General features: G+C 45.1%; 1 protein-coding gene across 1 annotated transcript in view; it reads left to right on the top strand.

The window, feature by feature from the left end:
- The window catches only part of tns1b (tensin 1b), a 145,473-nt gene that overhangs the window by 62,696 nt on the left and 60,277 nt on the right, over window positions 1-22,500 (top strand). The window contains exon 4 of the mRNA XM_030785824.1: window positions 16,605-16,643. Coding sequence (XP_030641684.1) covers window positions 16,605-16,643 — 39 coding nt within the window. The remainder of the gene's footprint in view (window positions 1-16,604; window positions 16,644-22,500) is intronic.

Raw genomic sequence — 22,500 nt, 5'->3', positions numbered from 1 at the left:
ACAGGAGAGCCTGCTCCTCAACAGACAGGAGAGAGTACTCCTCAACAGACAGGAGAGAGTACTCCTCAACAGACAGGAGAGAGTGCTCCTCAACAGACAGGAGAGCCTGCTCCTTAACAGACAGAAGAGAGTACTCCTCAACAGACAGGAGAGAGTACTCCTCAACAGACAGGAGAGCCTGCTCCTTAACAGACAGAAGAGAGTACTCCTCAACAGACAGGAGAGAGTACTCCTCAACAGACAGGAGAGAGTACTCCTCAACAGACAGGAGAGAGTACTCCTCCTCTGTAAGCTGCTTTTAATGGTCTGACCGCGACGTTTTAAAAGCACTGTCTGCTACTGCTACTTCGGCTTATAGCCTACTTCAGAGATGTAATGTTTTGGTGGTAGTTGAATTTAAAAAAGTGCAATAAAACTTTGTTAATTAAACATTTTAATGTAATTCTACTGGTGTGGGTGTTTTGAATTCTTTGTGGTATTGATCCTGCAGTGCTATGATAAAACAAAGACATTTATAATGTCAATCATAAATGACATTTATGATGTCATAGCCTAAAGGCCTAAAGCTGAAATGACACTGTCTTCCAGTGGCCCCCAAATGCCCCATAAATCTTATTTGTAGCTGTTTTTTTTTTTTTTTCATTTCCTCTGTCTAGACCACGTGACTGCACAGTTGATAAGTTATCAAAGATGTCTAGAGCAATTTATATTTTTAAATAGCTGCTATCAATGAGCCGTGTCTTTGTTGGAACAACACCAGTTTATCACAGCTGTGTTACTATCACTAAAATGTAGGAAAAAAAATACAAAAACAGACAAACAAACAAACAAAAAAACCCTCATTCTCTTAATTTTATTAAACGGTTTTACACTTAAATGAAGCTTTTTGTTTGTTTTACGGAGGCGTGTTGTTCCTGTTCCTCCTCTGGACTAAAGGCTGAGATCAGAGACATGACTGATGAACATCACTCCATGGGGCTGGGTTAATGGGTGTTTGAAGGGGATTATGGTATTTAGTGTGATGTCTGAGGAGTAATAGTGTTGCATAAATAGGTTTGCATCTCAGTGTGTGTTCTCCACTCTCCTGCTGCTCTTACACAGCCCACGCTGACTGAGAGCACCGCTGCCTAGACTGCCAGGGAGCTTGTCAGCTCATGTTTAACCTGTAAACCGAGAACTCGATAACAACAAGAGAAGTAGAGAAGGAGGGAGGGGAGGAGAGGAGAGGACAGGAGAGAGAACGAGGAGGAGGAGGTGGAGGAGGAGGAGAAGGGGAGGCCAGTTTAGGGGCTTTTGTCTGTCAAACTCAAGTCCAGCCCACTGAGCTTTTTGGGAATTTCAGCTGTATACACATTTGACTGGCTTCTTTTTTTTTTTCTCCTTCTCCTCGTGTGCATGTGTGTGGAGAGAGAGAGAGAGAGAGAGAGAGAGAGAGAGAGAGAGAGAGAGAGAGAATGCGAGAGAGGGAGGGAGAAACAGAGAGAAGGGAGAGGGAATAAGCGTAGCCCGCAGTCAGACTTCCCAGAGTTTCCTGCTGTGTGTGTGTGTGCGCTCTGAGTTCTTGGGTGCTGAGACAGAAGTTCATTCTGCTCTCTGCTCTTGGCCATATATAGTGTGTATATGTCTTTTCTGATACTTGATCTCCTGGCTGGATAGAGGGAAGGGAGCCTGGAGTTTGGTGAAGTCAAAGACTCAGACACGAGAGAGACACACTTCCGCAGACTCAACACACTGCTGCCTGGATTACCCTCATCTCTCCATCCTGCTGAGACGCTTTCAGAGCTGAGAGAGAGAGAGAGAGAGAGAGAGAGAGAAGGAGAGAGGGGGAGAGAATCTCCTAATCTCTGTAATTCTTTTTTCTTTTTTGCAAGACTACGCTCTGCCTGAAGGAGAATGCGGCGGTAGAGCGGACACACACACACACATACACACACACACACACACACTCTCACACGCGCACAGACACTGAGGATGGCCACTGCTGTGTTTCAGGTAAGGAAGAGGGAAGGACTATTTCTCGCAGCCTGTGATAAAAACTCTGGTCTTGTGTTAAAACTCTTGTCTTGTGTCTGCAGTCTTAGTGCTGTTCTCCCAGCTGTGAGCTGTAAGTTTGTTGTAGAATAACAGCACCCTGAAGCAGTTTGTTCTCTTGTTCTGGGTAAAGAAAGCAAAAGCTGATGTGTTGAGTGCTCTCAGATGTGTCTAATGAAGGGGAGAGGAGATTGTTGGCTGTGATGCTGTTTGTGTGTGTGTGTGTGTGTGTGTGTGCGTGTTGTAGAGCTTCTTGTTTTACTGTGGTAAATGTTAAGAAGCTGAGACTCTCACAAATCAGATGAGTGCAGCCCAGTGAAGTGACTAAGGCGTTGAAGTCAATGTTTGAATTAACTCCCAGTTAAGACTTACATTCCTGGGAAAGTAGACACTGGTGTATTTTAAATTAAGTTTCTCTAAGACAAATTTAATGTGAACATCACGTTGTTTGCTCTAAATTTTTCATACCTTTTCACTTTGTTATTTTATGTTGGCTAATTGAATTACGCACATACATTTTGATCTGAGGATTATTATTATTATTTTTTTTACCTCACATTCTGTAGGGGCAAAAGAGAAACAGTTAGGTTAGAGAAAGCGTGTTAGTGTTTGGAGGAGGAGGAGGGGGGTGTCTTGTACCCCTGGGGCAGTAATTCCTGAGTGTGGTGATAGCTGGGCTGACAGTGCGGTGATGGGGATGTTTGGAGACTGTGAGCGGGAGCTCTGCTCCTTGCATTCCAACTGCTCCTGCTCTGATTTGTGACTGGAAGAGTCTTGTCCTCCTACAGCTCCTCACACATGTCCCTCTCTCCTCACACATTTCCCTCTCTCCTCACACTATTCCTTCTCTCCTCACACATCTCCTTCTCTCCTCACACATTTCCCTCTCTCCTCACACGATTCCTTCTCTCCTCACACGATTCCCTCTCTCCTCACACGATTCCCTCTCTCCTCACACATTTCCCTCTCTCCTCACACATTTCCCTCTCTCCTCACACATCTCCTTCTCTCCTAACACATTTCCCTCTCTCCTCGCACAATTCCCTCTCTCCTCGCACGATTCCCTCTCTCCTCACACGATTCCCTCTCTCCTCACACGATTCCTTCTCTCCTCACACGTTTCCCTCTCTCCTCACACATTTCCCTCTCTCCTCACACATCTCCTTCTCTCCTCACACATTTCCCTCTATCCTCACACGATTCCGTCTCTCCTCACACAATTCCCTCTCTCCTCACACAATTCCATCTCTCCTCACACAATTCCCTCTCTCCTCACACGATTCCGTCTCTCCTCACACGATTCCCTCTCTCCTCACACGATTCCCTCTCTCCTCACACGATTCCCTCTCTCCTGTAAGAAAATGTACCTGACGGGGACTGACGGGGCTGGAGTTAAGACACTGATGGCTCTTCCCTGAAGCCGCGTGTGCTGGGCAGACGCATTTCTCCGTGACAGATGACCGAGATAGCCCTGTCTGTGCCACACACACACACACACACACACACACATACATACACCCTTTCACACACATTTCAACCGCCTTGTTCAGGCTATTACTCACTCGGCGACCCTGAGGTCAAACTGGGGAGATATTGACATGAAAGGTCAGGGAAGTTGAAATCCAGCCTCTTAAGTGTGTGTGCTGTTTGTAACAATCGCCCTGAAGCTGGATCACATAAAGTTTCCCTAGTCTCGCACTGAACTGAAACAACAGTCAAGAGAAATTTGGTGAAGCTTAATGTCAGTCTAATCTTAAAGTGATGGAGAAGAGATGATTTTTTTTTTTTCAAAACCATGAGAACGCTGCAACTGATTTAATCTGCTCCTTCGGGTGTTGGCTTTAGGAGACTTTGGGATACAGATGGTATTTATTTATTTATTCATTTGTTTATTTATTCATATTTTTGTGTGGTTCTGTTCTGTTCTGTTCTGATTTCTGGAGCAGGGTGCTGTGGCAGCCCTTGCTATGCGATCCTCCCCAGTCGTAGTGCCCACGTAACCTTCTGTGGGTTTTCGGCCTGATCGTGGGAAACAAACCGCCCTTTGTCTTCTGGCACGTTCACAGACACAATCTGGACTAATTTGGCTCAAATTGAGCGGAAAACCAGTAATGCAGGGCTGAACATATAGGGGACATTTATCAGAACCTGTTTTGTTTTGTTTTTTCCTTTTTCCCCCAGAGCGGGATATCTTTCTTTTGGACATTTAGTCGACTAGATATACTCTTCTGTTTGCTCCAGGAATTTTTTCCCCTTCATTATCAGCGCCGAGAAAATTCCTCATCGCTTGCTTCATGACATCCAGAATCCCATCGATTGGCCGGGAGATGCATAAACCCATCCATACTGGTAGAGTCAAACATCAGTGTAGTGTTTGTGTGGGAAGAGTGAACATCCCCTGGCTCCTGCCCAGCTCCGCTCTCCATTACGGCTCTGTGGCAAAGGCCGAACATTTCTCCAGAGCAGCTGCTTCCAAAGCAAGCCCTCAACACGTCATGACGCATGCCTCAGCGCAATAAAATACCCCCAGAACCCTGGGCCGCTGGAGAGCATGAAAATTAAAACACAGTTTGAAAAATTTGTGATGAGTGAAATACGAAAGGCGAAGAGGCGGTGGAGTTCTAATAGAACCCGCCGACGGTTTTCCGCAAAAGTCACGAGCTTCCATTTTCATAGCCGTCTGCTGATGTAAGCCCGCTGATCTGGGACTTTGTGACAGGGTTCTTTTTTTTTTTTTTTTCCCCTGAGATGTGGGTGATTTTAATAGGAGTAAAGACCAAGAGATGAATTCACCATCGCATCGGAAAGAAAAGCTGTAGGCCCTCACTCAGGTTCCAGCAGGAAATATAATGTCATAATTACCAGCAACTATTTTCATGACCTACTTTAGCCTTTGTGATGTTTAAAAAAAGAAAAAAGAACAGATAAAAAGTTGAGCCTCTTTAAGGGGTTAACTGTGGAGGTGTACTTTAGTCCTAAGCAGAAGTTCATTGTCTCCGAAACGCTGGCTTTAATTCTGATTTAAGAGGGTTTTTTTGTGAATGCTGCCCCCCCCCCCCCCCCCAATCTTCTCCCTCTTTCCCTGAACGGGAGGGAGGAATCCAGTGGCACGATCCTTTGGACTGTGTGTTGTGGAATTCTGCCTGATGAATCTGTGTTTAAAAATCTGTCTTTCTGGAGCTTTGGGGATCATTTTGTCTCAGAACAGAGGTTTGTGGTAAGAGTTGAATAAGGCTGTAAAGTATAACGTATGTTTCTCCGGGTCTCTCTGAGTTTCATATTCACTCTGGAGAATTATTTATCAAAGTTACGCTGAACTAAGTGTGTTCTGCCCTCACCTGTAAACCATGGGGAAAGGGTCTGTTTGTATGACAGCTGACAGTAATTCTTTCAATGTTCATGTGTGTATGTTTTAGTGAGAGAATGATTTGTGTGTGTATATGCAAAGTACACACACACACACACACACACACACACACACACACACACACACAAAGACCCTGGCTCAGACATTATCTATCTCTCTCTCTCTTTTTTGGGTGTGAACGAGACATTGTGTGTAAGCACCTGTTAATTCCAGACATTATGGATTTGAGAACCACCGTGTACATACCTCTGACACCTTTTTTTTATTCTTTAAGTACAGATCAGAGTCTGCGTCATGATGGTGCAGACAGTGCTTTAGATGAGAAATGGGACGTGAGAGACATGCACTGTGTCTTTGAACAGGAGTCAGAATGAGGGTTCAGTGTTTTAAGTGCGTTGAAATAATATGCTTCAGAATTAGTCCCGTTGTCAGCACAAATGTGATTATAGATTTTTGCTCTCATCAGTATTCACTGGTGCTGTACAGGTCAATGACCTTTATATTGACCTGCTGTCACCTTCTCACACCTGTCCCCAGGTATACAGTAGCTCTCCTGTGAAACCTATGGAGGAGCTTGTTTAACAGACTGCCCTGTGCTCTGGGATCGTGCTGTGCTAGGAAAACAGCTTCATGAGGGCCCTGTTCCCATGAGCCCCACAGTGCAAAAGGAGAGAACACAGCACCAGGTGCTAAAGGCCAGATAAGATAACTCCAGAGGCCAAGAGAGCAGCAGGGCAGCAGTGCCCAGTCTGGTTTCACAAGGTCACAGTGAATTAGCTGAGCTCCCCAGGGGTGAGAGAATATTAGCACGTCAGCGGGGGGGGGGGGGGGGGGGGGGGGGGGGGGGGGGGGGGGGGGGGGTCTCCTCGTAAACAGACAGAATACAGGGCGTAGACGGAGGCTGGACTGTGTGTCACACAGACGGGTTGGGGGTGGGGGGCTTCTCTGATTTATGAATCTGTTGCATCCTGCTGCAGCGTGGCCAGGTAAATGTCCTGTGTTCTGTAGAGAAAGGATCTGTGTGTCGATGGTGCACGAGGTCGGTTTCAGTTCCCTCAGATGGCTCGGAGCAGAGCTCGCTGTTGATTAAATAGAGTTTTGATTGGGATGGAGGAGAGGGAAGATCCAAACGGCAAACTTGAGCAGAAATAAAATTGAAACCAGGCGCTCGAATACAAATGTGTGTTTTACATGTGGCAAGTGCTCAAGAGGTCGTGAGCGAGAACTGTGCCTCACACTTCTGCTCGACTCTCTACCATTTCCTCTCCTGCTCCAGATTTACTGTCTTTACTGGCTGGAACCGCTCGGTTATGCAGGGGATGTAGTTTGATTATTAATGCGTTTGTGTTTGTGTCCAGTTGGCTGTGCGCAGGTGCTAGTGAAAGGGCTGAGACTGTTTTAAGATGGAAGCGGGATCAGATATAGCAGCGCCATGCTGATTTAAACAGGGCTGGCACTGTCTGGAGCCAGCAGGAGCCCTAGAGGAAGTCATCTACACGAGGACCAGGGAAATATCCTGCATTAATTCACTAATTCCACACAGAAATTACACTCATGCCAGCATTTCTCCTGACAGAGGTTCTTGGTGCCTGGCAGTGAGTATTCATTACTCAGCTGAAAAAGTAATGGGCCACGGAACCGATTGTAATCTCAAATCAGGGGCCAAAACAAGCCAAAACACTCATACAAAGCATAATAGCATATTTAAAGTCATATTTTTATCTAGTGAGAAGAATTTGGTGTAAAATTTGACAAGGAGAAATTGAGTTATTTGTGACGTGTTCTTATCACACATTCTCTGTTGTTCATAGTGAAGTAACTTGGTCTAGCATCAGGGCCAGGCATCTAGTCCCTGGTGGGCACTGGTATAGTTCTGATCGCTGGTGAGACGGCCATGGTTTCTTGACAGGAGCTCTCACAACTGCGGCCAGTGGTTTCCAGTGCTGGGCATGCACCCTGAAGCAATAACATGCCTTAATGGGCTCTCTGGGCTTTGAATTTTAATGACGGCTGATTTTTCAAAATTGCTACATGCAATCAAGCAGCCTGGTTCCTCTCACAAAATTGAGCTTTTACTTAATAGTGGTTGCTATTGGCAACAGAAGTGGATTGGGGTGGGGGGTGGGGGGTTGCCATTTTCCACTGCTATTTTCATTTGTTTGTGGCATTGCTGCCGAGTTCTAGCTTGACAACCAGGGCTTATTTTTGTGGCCAGAGAATAAAAATGCCGGCCCTAAAGTCGACCAGCGCTGTCAAAAATCCGTCTTGGAGTTTTGTTTTTGTTTTTTGTTTTTTTGTCTGGTCACTCAGTTTGCTTGTCACTCTGGGACCACCTAAGACATGAGGTATGTATCGAGTTATGCTTGGTCGGGATACAATGCACTTATGTTATTACGAGAGTGGTCATGCGTAACAACTGTGTCTTTATGACATGATTTTAGTTTCGCATGCTCCCGGTGACAAAACCGACAAGAACAGAACTGACTTTGAGAATCGGCGAAGGTCTCTGCGTCTTGAGCCCTGTTCAACATCAGACATGCTTCTGTTAGTCGATGTTGAGACACACAATGATTTTCTTGCAGAGGGCCATCCATCATCTCAATAAAATGATCACATGTCTTAATCACTCCCACATGTTCTCTTCTGCGGGCGGTGTACAGATCAGAGCCAGTCAATCACAGACCATTATACAGGAGAAAAAAAAGAAAAGAAAAGAAAAGAAAAAAAAGAGGAAGAAAGTAAGACAGCTCTGGGCTGTTACGTTTACCACACTGGTATTTCTTCCATTTTACAAGAGAATGTTTGGAACTGACGTCTTCTCAGTTAGAAGTGACGCTTGTTCGGATAGTTTTTTTTTTTTTTGTTTGTTTGTTTTGGGGGTTTTTTTCCGTGAAGAGAACGCTGCAGCTGTGATATGCCTATCTGATTCTTTAGCACCTGCAGTAAACATCCCTGCTTCCCAGTACAGGTTGTCCAAAAACACCATGCAAATATAGTACCATTGACTACTAGGTAAGGTAGAACCAGAGGAATCTTGTACTGGATCATGACTCTTACTCTAGTTACCATGGCTGAATCAGCCCAGTGCTTTAATAGAGACATAACTCATGAATTTGTTTATTTGTTTATGTGTGCTTATGTTTGCATTCCTGCGGGCCAGTGTTTCGTGGAGAGTGTTGGCATGGGCATCGACATTGCTCCAGTGCACTCATCTCTTCCCACAGTACCGATACACCAGATGATAGATCGGTGAAATCCAGATCATGATATGATACTGACTCTGTCGTTTACGTGCATTTGGAGACGAGGGGTGAAGTTTCGCACATACGTGTTTGCAGCGAAGGCCAGACCGTAAGGCTGAAACGCAGATCCTCTCCTGTCACCGCTCTCCGGGTGGGGTTTGACGTGATTACAGTCCCTACCTTCCCACCGTAGGTCGTGAGTGTACGGGGCTTGTTATTTAAGGCTTCTCTGACTAAACTCGTTATCTGTTCTCAACTGGGAAAGCAGAACTCTTCTGGCGTCCCGTTCGCGCGGCGATTCGGACCATGGCTGGTATGCAGACCTGACTTTTGTGAATCATTGGTGTGGGGCATTGCAAGAGCATCATTCCTGAGCGCTTCCAGCTGCACAACGCCCCCTCCCCACGGCTGCCCAATAAAATCTGAAATATTTCTCTGGGAATGATGGTCCTGCATTAGCAAGGGTGGGATGGGGTGGGGGGGGCATGGAAAGACTGTCAGCCCCCCCCCCAGCCCCCCCCCCCCCCCCCAAACCATGCCCTCCACCCCACAAACCCCTCCAAAAAAAAAAAAAAAACCCCTCCCTGAGAGCAGAGTGAGCTCTTATCAGGCCCTGTCTCCCTGTGGAATGTTTATAGAAAGCAGGCCTATTTCAACGACTTCAGTGCCCAGAGCTGTTGCGTTCTTGTTTGTCTTTGCGTTTGATTTATGGGTTGGGCAGTGAAATAAAGCCAGGAAAGCCAGCTTGTGTCCGGCTCTGCCACGGCGATAATATACAACATCAAGCAACACTAAAAAGTGCTGTGGTTCCAGTCTGAACTGATAAAGAAACCTGAAAGGACAAAAACAGGCGCTGATTTTCTGTGTCCTCGACACAAGGTAAACTTTGCGTTAAGATACTACAAAATTCCTTTTAGTTACGCACTTCTCTACAGGGTCACATTGGATTATGTGTAAACATTACGTATTAAAATGATTGTAATATCCGGATTATCTGTTGCAGCTGTTTAAAGCAGTTTTTATTGATTTATTGACTTATTTATTTATTTATTTGTTGTTTTGCATAAACCTTATTGAGTTGTAGTGGACTCTGCTTAGTCTTCTGTGTGTGCATGCTTTGAAAGCATTTGCAATTTGCATTTTCAGTTTAAGAGAGATCTGAGGTCTCTTGATCAGGAGAGAGTGTATGTTTATGATAGAGAAACACAGAAAGACATATAAAGGATTTATGTGTTTGTGTGTGTGTGTGTGTGTGTGTGTGTGAGAGCACAGATTCTGTAGATAAGTCAACGTGGATAGCAGTAGTCTGCTGTCTTGAAAACTTCACCTGGAGCGTAAAGGCCTGTTCGCCTGCTTTCACAGGGGCTTTTCTGTGGCCCATAACTCAGCAGTAATATACTAAATGCCACCTTGACGTGCTGATAGCACTGACTTGTCTCAACTTGTCACCGTTTCCCCGACAGCACACAGACAGCACCCACTCACACCGGTCAGCAACTTTTCCCTTAAAACATTCTGAAGGATCGATACATCCTCCCAAACCTTGAGGTTAACTCGTTGGTTAAGCTTACTGGGGAACACTGGAGCTGTGCATTAAAGTTCAGCACAACAAGGTTTCAGCAGTGAAGTGCCTTTATTGAGAAGTGCAGTAGGCCTGACCGGGTCCCCTCTCATTGTTCCCACACAGTGTTTTAGACGGGGATTTGGTTTCAGTAATTGCCCCTCGTGATTGGAGATTAACCTTCTCCTTGGCCTGCTTGTTCCCTCCTCGATGTAGTGGAGAATTCTTGACTTTCTTTCTCTGTTCCGTTTTCTGATATTTTCACTACGCTCTCCCTGCTGAATTGCAGTCACTCACTCGTATGGCCGTACCGTATCGGCGGTGCAGCGATAGTTTCAGAATCTCTGTCGTATAGAGCCTGTGATCAGGTTTCAGAGGGAAATCTCGAATTTCGTTTATTTTCTTTCCTGGAACAAACCCAATGTGTAGTTCAGGTTAGGATGAGATTGAAAAGATTTGGGTTTGTTTTTAGGCGGAGCGCTGAGTTCTGTGACACGCCAGGGTAAACAGGGTGGAAATATGTTGTGTGTGTGTGGACAGGCTTTACATCCACGCCTCTCACGCACGCCCTGTCCTGCTTTAAGTTCCCAAAAAGACTTTGTCTCCTCTGTGTTTGCACTGTCGTAGGTCGACAGGAATCCCAGCGTAGTCTCTGAACAGGACGCTCCATTTTAATACAAGAGACAGTCACCTTTTCGCTCTGTGCCTGTTCACGGCTAAGCTGCTGTGTCACTTTCTTGTGTAAAAGGAGACAGAGATTTTCTCTGTCATTTTCAGGCATTTTCTCTTTGGCGTCGTCATCTGTCGCTGCCCGATAATTATTCTGACTTTTCTAACACACATTCAAACACTGAAACAATCTAAGTCTTCGTCTGGGAGCCTCTCGGACTTAACAGAACGCGTTATTCGTTTCAAGAACCAACACAAATAAAAAAAAGAAGAAAGCAAGTAAGGAATGAGAAAAAGAAAGAACGCAGAGATGTCACTCAAACGGTGCACTTGGCGAGATGAAGCGGCGTGGGCACCTGGGTCGATGCTTTGCGCCCATTCCTCTGGCGTTTGTTTATATCCGGGAGCTCTCCCATTGGCTCCTCTCTAATACCTGTGTTTGTGTGAACGCTCTGGTAGTGGTTACGCCGAGTCAATCTAATTTGCACACTGGATATTGGCAATCGGAGATTTCTGCTCCGTCGTGCCAGGTGCTTAGATTTCTTCAACCTGGATAAACATGAGGACACTGTGTGTGTGTGTGTGTGTGTGTGTGTGTGTGTGCTAGTTGGCTGTGCGGAGGTATGAATGCTGATGCGTATATTGCTTTACAGTGACCACAACTGAATTTCATTTCCTCTGTTACATGTCAGGGAGATGGTTGACACAGTCAGGCATGAGCAACAGCCTTAGAGCTTTGCTTTTTGCAGGACTTCTGTGTTGAGTTAAGCCATGCATCATGCTAACAGGGTTATAGACAGCATACAGTGACAGAGATGGAGCACTCTGAGCAGGCTTAGAACAACAGGGCAGACCGTACACAGCCATGGGACACAGGCTGTTGTCTGAGTGTAATGGATCTTGGTTTAATTTTGTTAACACAAGCATGTGAGGAATGCAAAAACACAATTACCCCCTTATTATATTATACTCATTTGTACACTCTGATAGTATCAACACACGCTCTCTCTCTCTCTCTCTCTCTCTCTCTCTCTCTCTCTCTCTCTCTCTCTCTTTCTCTCTCTCTCTCTCTCTCTCTCTCTTTCTCTCTCTCTCTCTCTCTCTCTCCCCCTTTTTTTCTCTCCCTGTTAGAAAGGGCTGACTGAGGCTTTGTGTTCTGTCTTGTGCCAGCCGAGGGCCTTGGAAAGTTTTTTTTTTCTTTTCTCTACAGTTTTCCCCTCTCTGCCCAAAAAGCCTCCTGATTCTGCATGGCTGATTACTCCCCTCACAGACACACAGTGAAAATCCTGAAATGGCGCCGGGACGAGACAGAGCAAAACAAGAGTGTTCTCTTGTGAAAAAGCTCATTTCTAGGCATTCGCTTATGCTGTCTCAATTACTGTCTTAATTACTGTGGCCCTCTCTCATACTGGTGCATTCTGGGTTCATTCCATTTTTTTCCCATTTAATTATCTTGGAAATAAATCCAACATTTAGATATGGGTTGATGTGGCAATGAAGAAGTTGCATAGCAACATTAAATTACGCTCTGTGGTCATTTGGCTTTGATTAACATCTGTTTTGTAGTTATATGTTTTATACATCCTCAAGACAAATATTGTCTAGAACTGGATATTTTAGAAGTTATATTGGTTTGGAAAGTGTACGGCATGGAAACTTCAGTCAAACATATATAAATTCACAGCAAATCTTTGGACAGAAGAAGGGATGAGGAAGCTTGTCAGCAGAAATTTGAACGCGTTCAAATGTTTTAGCAGAGTGTAGCTTTCTCTGAGGCCATAGATTCTTAATAAAGACTGAAAAGCTTCGCTAAGACCACTCTACGCCTCTGACATAAATCATCCTGTCTGGTTTTGCCTGAGACAGGCCGATCAGACAGTCAGTGAATTTAGTAAATCACTTTTGCTCTCTAAATCATGAAGGTAAAACTCCACTTGGGGCAGGTGTTACTGTTGTGCCCGCGGCTCCCAGGCTGCCGCTGAAGGTCTCGTGCTGCTGGGCTCTTCTCTCTTTCCCTGCGAGAGAATAATTATAATAATGATAATAATAATGCCTTTTTTTTGTAGAGCGCTTTTCATGACACTCAAAGATGCTTAACAAGCATAAAATAATCAGTAAAAGAATCATAATCATAAGAAAAATAATAAGAGAACATAAGAAACAATAAAATAAGAAATAAGAGCGCTCGACTTAAAAAGTCGTAAAATCAATGCAATAAAAGGGTATAAGATGCAGTGTTAATCATAGATTAAAAGCAGTTTGAAAGAGGTGGGTTTTAAGGACGGATTTGAGTAATGATAGTTCAGTGCAGTCTCGGATGTGTTGGGCGAGGGAGTTCCAGAGGGAGGGGGCAGCAATGGAGAAGGCTCTATCGCCCCAGGTCCGAGAAGGGTTCTTCCCTGGATCTCTCCCGGAGGTTACGGCAGGATCATTTCTCTGCCCAGGTATTTTCTTCGTGTGGTCACCCAGTGTGAGATCTGTGGTCCCCCCCCCTTTTTCAAACGTTTACCTGCTCGTTCTGCAGAACAGTAACCCAAGCTGTGGTTAGGGCCGTCCAGTCTTTGACCTCCAGCCAGCGACCCACGGGGGTGTGGGGAGAGACTGTGCCAATGGGGGGAGTCCAGTCTCCTTTTAAATGCTGTTTCTTTATGAGAATGATAATTTGATATGGCTTAGAATCTCAGCTATGTGTGCGTGTGTGGGTTTCAACTCCTACACTCTGTAGAATTAATCAAGGACTGTCCTTCAGGATTCTTCTCATTAAGACAAACAGGGGACAGAGGTCGCAGGGGTCACATGCCGTGCCATCTGACGATTCAGTGTGCAGATGTCCACTGAGGAAGAATACAGTTGTTTGTTCACTGTGTCCACTTCACTTCTTTATTGCGGTCCAGTCGCAGGCTGTCACGCGTAGTGGTTGTTTTTCACCTCAAGCGTTTGTCTACTGTGACGGATCGAATACCACTGTCTGACCCGTCTGTTGTGTTACTGAACAGACCCAGATAAAAAGCCAGAAGAATTGAACTGAAGTGCAGTTTTCATGGGTAGTTCTCTAATCGCACCCGGTTCTGTTGATTTGCTGCTGTATCTAAACTTCACTTGCCCTTTGAGATGCCTCCTGGAAAAACACCGCTCAATAAGGACATTCCTCGCATGGGTAGAGGCCAGGGAAACAGGCATGGCAGGGGCCAGTGTTCCGCGGTGTTGGAAGGGTCATCGATCGCAGGTGCGCCAGCTGTCACCGGCTGGAGCCTTAGGACAGAGCTTGTCCAGAGGGATGGAATCCTGGACAGATAGAAACCAGACCTGTGTGTGGGGAGACAGGGGAGGTGGTATCGCTGGTCTGTGTCTGGAAACAAGGAAGGATTTTTGCTTGATATGAACCTGTGTGTCTGAACTCACATGGTGTGTCAGCAGAATGGAAAGACTGCTGTGACTTTCTCATGCTCTCAGACGATACGAAAGAGAGAGAGAGAGATTATGTGTGACTGTAAAATGATTTGACGCTGAGATTGCATGGGCAGAGGTGTGTGGGTTGTATTTGGCTGTGAATGAACCGTGTGGTTTAGGTAAAGGAGAAACTGCCAGCGAGATGAGAGATGAAGAAGAGAAGAAGCCCTGGAGGCTCACAGCAGTGATGACAGCAGGAATGAGTGTACATGTCTTAACCAAAGAGAGCCACAGCTAGCAGGGCTGAGTAGACCAAGAAACTGATTATATCCTTTAAATGAGAGAGAGAGAGAGAGAGAGAGAGAGACAGAGAGAGAGACAGAGAGAGAGAGACAGAGAGGCAGAGAGACCGGAGGTTTTTGTCAACAATATTAGTCAGTTTACCAAGATTAGATAGATCTTGCTTGAGTATTATGTGTTTACAAAGTTAAGATCTGAACATTCTGCAAAGCCAAAAATAGTCTGTTGTTTCAAGACAAAGGTATTTATTTCAACACAGGCCACTTAGCCCAATATCTTACAGTTCTGAGAGGGTTTTTATCAGCTGTCCTATTGACAGTCTTTGTTTGAGCGTTCCTGGATACATTTCAGCGCTGATAGGAGCGGTGAGGAAGAAAGGCAAGAAGATCTTTGTTGTTCATGTGGCTATATCCGCAGCTGAATTAGCATCTAACAGTAGGAAGAGTTCATAATCAAATCAAACAGCAGCGCCAGTCATGCTAACAGTGTGTCCCATGTTGTCTATTAGCTGGTAAACATCCTGTCTGTATTTTTATCACTCTTTGAATGAGAAGATGAGCAGGAGGTCCCGGCCTGGAGTGGCTGCCATCAAAAACGTTCTGTGTCCAGCAATCAAATCAGAAGTCATGTTTAGCTCTTTGCCCGGAATAGGGTTTTTCTTTTTTCTTTTTCCGGAATAGTCTCAGAGAGCCAGCTGCTTGAATTACTGCATTTTCTCAGATTTGTGCTTGATTCAGGGTGATCTGAAATAAAATAAGGTCTTTTTTGACTTCTTCAAACTCTGTGCAAAAAGCTGTTAAATGGAGCCTAAGAGTTAATGCACACCATGCATACACTCTCTCACTGAACTGCTCTGGAGTCAGCCGTGAAGATGGCAAAAATAAGTGCTTGTGCTCACTTTAGACATGTGACTGATCAGGGTGCAGTGTCTGTGTAATGAAGACGCGCACAAGCACACACACACACACACACACACACACACACACACACGCACACAGACACACACACACACACACACACACACACACACACACATACGCGCACACACGTAAGCACACACGCACACATACACACACACACACACACCCCATTACCAATACAGCGGTCAAAGGTGTTTGTAGAAGCTTATCCAACACAGACCATGGAGTATTCTACCTACTCATCTGGATCAGATTTGATTAAATCACACGGCTCAGGGAAACTGATGTTTTTCCTTTACACCTCTACCAAGGGAAAGTCTTTGTTTCCCTGTTTACACATCCTCAGCCTTCAGTCTCACCCTGTGAAGTGCAGCGTGCTTCAGTAAACTAATGACAGCAGTCATGAATGGCCCAGGCTGTTTATTTCTCCTGTCAGAGTGGTGGACTCGTGGAGAATGGAGGGATAATGTTGTGTCCTTTGGCAGCCTGTGCAGTGAATTCATCCTCATATCCACGTGGACTGAGTACAGAACAGTCATCTTTATATCCTAACAGTGACCGGCCCAGACGCTGTCATCTACCGTCCTGTTTTTGTTCTGCAGTGGTGCTGCTGTACCAGGGACAGAGGCACTGGGTTGTGGTATTACTCAAAGCGTTAATCCTATTTGGCTGGACCTGGCCGTGGATCATGAGTTCCTGTAAACCCACTGTATTTAAACATCACTGACTTCACAATCCTCGTTAAAAAAAAAAAAAAAAACAGATGGGAAGATTCCCTGTGCTCTGAATGTCTCTTTGTCTGTAACATGTGAAATATCTGTGTGTGTGTGAATCACTGACCACACACACACACACACACACACACACACACACACAGACGGTTGATTCCCTTTGCGGCTTGACTGTAGACTCTGCCCAGAGTGATTTAGATTGCTGTAATGTGGATCATATGAGAAGTGCTATAACTGACTTCTTTGATATTCTGTTTAACGTGGTGAGTTTCTATTAATTCTCTGTCTGACAGCTTTAGGAGGCATCAAAGGAAATGACCCAACGCAATTAGAATTCGCGAAGACTTAAGACATTCGTTTAACGTTTCATTTCTGCTCTTTTTTTTTTTGCAGGTTTCTACATCCTGTGTTCCTGCTGCTAACTATGAACTGGTAAGAGTCTTATTTTTGCCATTAAAGGATCCCCCCCCCCCCCCCCCCCCCCCCCCCCCCCCCCTCCTCAGACATCAACTGATTACGTTTTTTATTTAGCATTCAGTATCTGCGTAATTTATGACTTCTAGGTCTATCTTTGAAAATTACTTCATGACTAATTGTTCTCGGAGAGGAACTGAAGGAGCATTGTGAGTGGGCTCTGATAAGCCAATGAAGAGAAACTGCAGGGAGGCGGTGGTAGGACAGCAGACTGGGATGTCTCCTTATTTGGTTTGGCCTGTCGATGTGCTCCAGTCTCACAGAGGGGACCTGTCTCCCTGCATCTTCCACTCTTGTTTTTATTTTTATCCACGGCAGGACAAAGACCATCACCCTTTCCTCGGTTCTAATCATCTCACTCTGTTTACAGTGTCCTCTACAATTAATACCAATGTACAGTTTCTACATTAATTACACAGAGTGTGGCATATTGCAGAATATGAAATATAACTAAGCTTATATAACTAGATAAACTTGTAGTGCTCTGTGAGGGAACAGAAAACTGCTGGTTTCCTGTGCTAGGCTGACACTGATATTTCTTACAGGATTTAAGGCTTGATACTGAAAAGTAGGATTTACTAAAACAAAACAAAACAAAAAAAAACCTCTTCTCCATTGTCTGTCAGAGAGAAGTGCTGACATGACGTTTGTGTCAGCTGAACTCCAGCTCATTGTGAGAGTAAAGAAAGCTCTCAAAGACAGCAGTGGCTGTGTTTATAATGGGAAACCAGCCATCAAAGAGAAGACAGGGGAGCTGTATCTGAAGCTAACACCTGCAGTCGCTGAACACAGTTGTTGTTTTCTTTCTCTCTGTCTGTTTTCTCTTATATTTCAAAGACAACTCCATACATGGACGAATAACTTGTGAGAAGCTCCGTGTTCTTCAGTGAGTTGAGAAAAAAAAACAACAAAAAAAAAAAAACAAGGCATTGCATCAAAAACAATATGCTGGTTTTTGGATGTTTTTTTTTCTGAATCGCAGCCACAGCCTGAAGTTCTCTTCGGGGTTCGCACAATGAGGGATCTCCCCCTCAGAGAACCATCCGGAAACCCACTCCTCCTCACCTCTCTGCTCCTCTTTTTCCTCCTCCTCTCCTCAGCCAAGAACTACCCCATACCCCCATGCTCCTTATGCCGAACTTCACACACATACTCACACGCAGTTGTCATTCTGCTTTTTCTGTTGGGGTCGAGATATAGATTTTATTTTTTATGCTGATGCAATATTAGTACAGAGAGAGAGCGCGTATTAGCCGTTGCCCCTAGCGACCTTGCTTCTTCTCGCTCCTTGTTTGGTGAATTCCTCAGCGGTGAGAGGAGAAGCTTTGATTTACAGTTTTTAACCAGGATCAGGTGCAGCCAAGAACAGCAGTGATGAAGAACAAACCGAGAGACCAAACACACAGACTTGTTTATTTAACACTAAATGAGTTGTTTGTCTGCTCAGCAAGCAACTTCAATCGATTTTTTTTTTTTTTCTAAGTTTAACTTCTGTCCTACGCCCGTCTCTCGCTGAAAATATGGTGAAATATTGTAATTTATAGTGTCAAATAATTACACCAAAGCATATGGCTTATCAGTCCCATATCTGGGAAACAAAAAATAAAATAAAGTCAGTTTGTTGAGAAAGGAATGCTTGAGTGAGACTTTGCTGGTTTTGCTAGTGGAGAACGCGTGCAGGGCACTGTTTGGAACATCACTGAAAACGCGGCGTGGTGTTGTGCTGGCAAACAGACAGTGATGCATTTCTTTTGTATACCCTCATGTTGGCTGGCACCTCGGCTGGCAAGGCTGTTTCATTTGCCCAGGGAGATTTATAATAGCCTACGTGAGACAACACTTTACCAGGGGGGGTGAGATTGGCCTCTGGCAGCTCCAGACAAGTCGAAGGAGAAATTTCTCACACCTGTGTGAACCTGCGGATGCGGGAGAGGCTGTAAGCCCTGAATTAAGCGATGACATCATTCCTTGTATAAAAACTCATTAGGGGGAGAGCACTGGTACATTGCCTTCTAATGAGTGCCTGCAGGCCAAAGATGGACTAGAACTTTTCAATTAGGAAAAATGTTTATAGCTTTGCATACTTTGCTCCCTGTTGCACTTTTTATACAGGCAAAAGCAACAAAGTCCTGTAAGAATCTATGTGAATTTGATCTGGGAGGTGTGCATATACATATGCATCAGGTCTCTTTGGACCTGAGCTTGCCAACAAGATATCCTTACAACTTTTCATAGTTTGGACAAGAACAAACACAGCATGGATGGACTCCGTGACGCATATTTTATTCTAAGACGGACATATTTCTGACAGACCTATGACACAGCTGGACACACCACTGAGAGTTTTTTTTTTTTGTCTCAAACGTGGAAACAAATCCATTTTTACAGTACGGTTTGTCCTCAGCCTGCAGACTGTAGCTGTGCTACCGAGCTCTTACGTCAGACGGTTTTTGGCGGCGTTTTTGATGCAGGGCTGAGGTTGGAATCGTGCCTCCCTCTCTCTCAGCTGTCCTGGGCTCCGTGTGAAGCTTCTGTCTCAGGCACTTCACTGGCCATAATAGGCCATGAGCAAGGGAAGCACATTCCAGCCTGAGACAGACAGTAAGCAAAACCACATGACTCTATCCCTGGATGTCCATCAGAGCAGTTATACTGCAGCGGCCTGGCTCTCTCTCTCTCTCTCTCTCTCTCTCTCTCTCTCTGTCTCTCTCTCTCTCTCTCTCTCTCTTTCTCTCTCTCTCTCTCTCTCTCTCTCTTTTGCTCTCTCTCTCTCTCTTTTGCTCTCTCTCTCTCCCTCTCTCTCCCTCTCTCTCTCTCTGTCTCTCTCTCTCTCTCTCTCTCTCTCTTTCTCTCTCTCTCTCTCTCTCTCTCTCTCTTTTGCTCTCTCTCTCTCTCTTTTGCTCTCTCTCTCTCCCTCTCTCTCTCTCTCTCTCTCTCTTTCTCTTTCTTTCTCTCTGTCTCTCTCTTTCTCTCTCTCTCCCACACACACACACACACACACACACACACGTACATACTGTTGTTGGAAAGTTATGTAACACTTGGAACAGAAGAGTCCATTCCAAGAGGTCCACTTTGACATCCAGGCTCTGTGCTGAGAATCAACACATGGGTCAAAGGTTTCTTTGGGATTCTCACAGTCAGAACCTTCAGGCAAATACCAACTTCGGACGCAGTTTTCTTTTGTTTTTTTTTTTTCTTTTTGCCGAGTCCTCACGGGATCCAAAGCACGGATCTTCCATTAGCGTAACATAAACAACCAATCCCACCCAAAGCTGCTGAGATCCCTCTGTTTATATTCTGCGTCCTTGTCATGTGTTAGTGAGGAAGCAGCAGGCAGGCTATGAAGCACAAGAGGCAGGCGTCAGCTGCTGAGGACTGTTTGTGATAGCATAGACATGCATACGTGTGTGTGTGTGTGTGTGTGTGTGTGTGTGTGTGTGCGTGTCTATTTGTTTGTGTGCATGACTATTTGTTCTCTGTTTGTATGGCATATTTTAATGGTCTGGCTAATACTCTCCCTGAGTTATCTGGAGGAACTTACAGGATGTTTATTTATTAAATGTTCCCATTTTGCTGATGTCTGGATATAAACCAAACCCTTTTAAATCACAGTGAAGTTAGAGTTGAGGTACAGGGAGAGTGAGTAAAATAACATGCCCTTTTTAGGTGTTCTGTCTGAGACACAATCACAGGAAACTCAGAGCTTCCCAGCCAAGCACCTGTCTTCCCCCTCAAATATCTCACACAAACTGTTTACCACGCTGCTAACTGAAAAAGGTTCACGCGAACTATCACATCTACCATGAAACACCAGAGCGTTTCTAGTTTGGTGTTCCGCTCAAGTTATGAAATGCATTATTCCTGCCAAGCCAGCACTCGAATATGAAAATGAACTCTTTTGACCAGTAGGGGGCAGCAGACAATACAGAGCGTGTACAGTCCCTTCAGACGCAGTCGCTTTTTAAAGCCTCTTCGCAGCGTACGCTCTCTCTTCCCGCAGCCGTGCGCTGTGTTTCAGATCAGACCCCGGTCGCTCTGTTGGAATATTTTAAAGTGGAGCAAAAGCTATCTGTGTTAGCACAGCTCTACAAAATCTCCTGGAATGGAACAGACGGTTTCTCCAATCATTAGTCAGACATGTAAAGAGAAGCACATGGTGTATTGATGAAATACCTTTTTTTAACTGTGTGGTTGGAGGAATTTTCATGGAGACATAAATCTGCAGCCGAAGGCACTTCATGAGAAAAAGCCTTTAAAACGTCCACCTATTTCAGACTCCACAAATTAGGCTTGCAATAGTGATTTAGGGCAAATGGCCACTGATCCAATGTTCATCTGTATTCCAAAGGGGATTTTAAAATGGAACTGTGTGACTCAAGGCAAAGTGAAATCCAAAACCATAACTTAGTTCTAATGAAGCTTTAGAAAAAGCATTCTGCAAGAGCCAAGTCGACAAAAAGACGCAGAAAGCCTCCTTATAAACATAGAAATCTAGAACCAAACAAAGACAGTGTATTTAAGGATCCCTGAGGAAAGACTTGGGGCCACACAGGGATAAAAGAACGGCCAAGGGAAAAAAAAAGAGAGCCAACCAGCCCAGCACACACCCAAGCCCTGGACCAGTCTCCCAGTCTGAGACCCAGTGACCACCTCTCTCCCAGGCCTCTCTGGCCGCCGTCCGACCAGGGCGTGGTGTCAGCCCCTTGATTTCACACACAGCAGACTGGCTACTGTAACCACCACTCTGCCAAATGCATTATGAAATAACGTCAATATGAACACGGGTAGCGCACACACACACGCACACACACACACACACACACACACACACACACACACACGCACGTGAGAAAGCTGGGCAGGTGTTAGACGCTTGGAATTTCGCAGCTTTATTCTCATTTTTACTTAATTTGAGGGGGGGAAAACGTCGTGCCGTGGTCTGTAAATGAACGCTGCTTTGGCTTATTTTTAGCCCTGTGTCATTTTGAAGGAGGCTCTGTTCACTATATTTGGGGCCTTTCTACTCGGAAACTCCCAGCGTGCTGAGAAGACTCTAAAGCGGTTTATAATTGAAGTTCTGTGAGTTTGATAAAAGTAGAACGGTGAACGCATGCAGTGAGAGGTATGAGACTGAACACCGCGCGGAGAGCCGCCTCCACACGTCTACTCATCTCTCTGACTCGCTCTTCCACATCATCCTTCACGCTCTCGCTCTCAGACGGAGATTTTATTTGTTTTTCATGGAGCACAGTGGGTCATAGAATGGAACTACCATGCCCTCCCACTGAGCAATCTGGCCTCGCTGCACTAAAGACATTTTGTTTTTTTTCTCTTTTTGCTGAGTTGCTGAAAGAGTTGTTGAGGTGAAAGTGTGTAACATTTCGAACAGACAGCAACAACAAAACAACAACAACAACAACAACAACAACAGTGATCTGCAAACCAGTGACAGGAAAGACAGAGGATGTAACAGCCTAAGAGAATAGTGAGAGTGGAAAGGAGAGCGTCGGAAAACTTAGGAAGAATACAGAAGAGATACAGAGAGACATGAAAGGCGGTCTGGACAACAGCCTTTGAAATGTTGGCATTTGCCAGTTACCTCAGCTATGACCTTACACCTCATCCCAGTCAACTGTGACTCCACACTCTCCCTGAACCATACTGCTCCTCAGGGTAATAGTCAGATTCCCTCTCCACCCTACTGCTCCTCAGGAAACAGTCAGGCTGCCATGCTGCGAGACATGTTCCTGTTTTTTTTTTAAAGACAAAATATCCATAATATTTGGCTCATCTACAAATCCACGCTCTGGTT

The sequence above is a fragment of the Chanos chanos genome, chromosome 10 (assembly GCF_902362185.1).
Source record: "Chanos chanos chromosome 10, fChaCha1.1, whole genome shotgun sequence".
NCBI lineage: Eukaryota > Metazoa > Chordata > Actinopteri > Gonorynchiformes > Chanidae > Chanos > Chanos chanos.
Note: the sequence above shows the minus strand (reverse complement) of the source record. Positions and strands in the feature narration are given on the sequence as shown.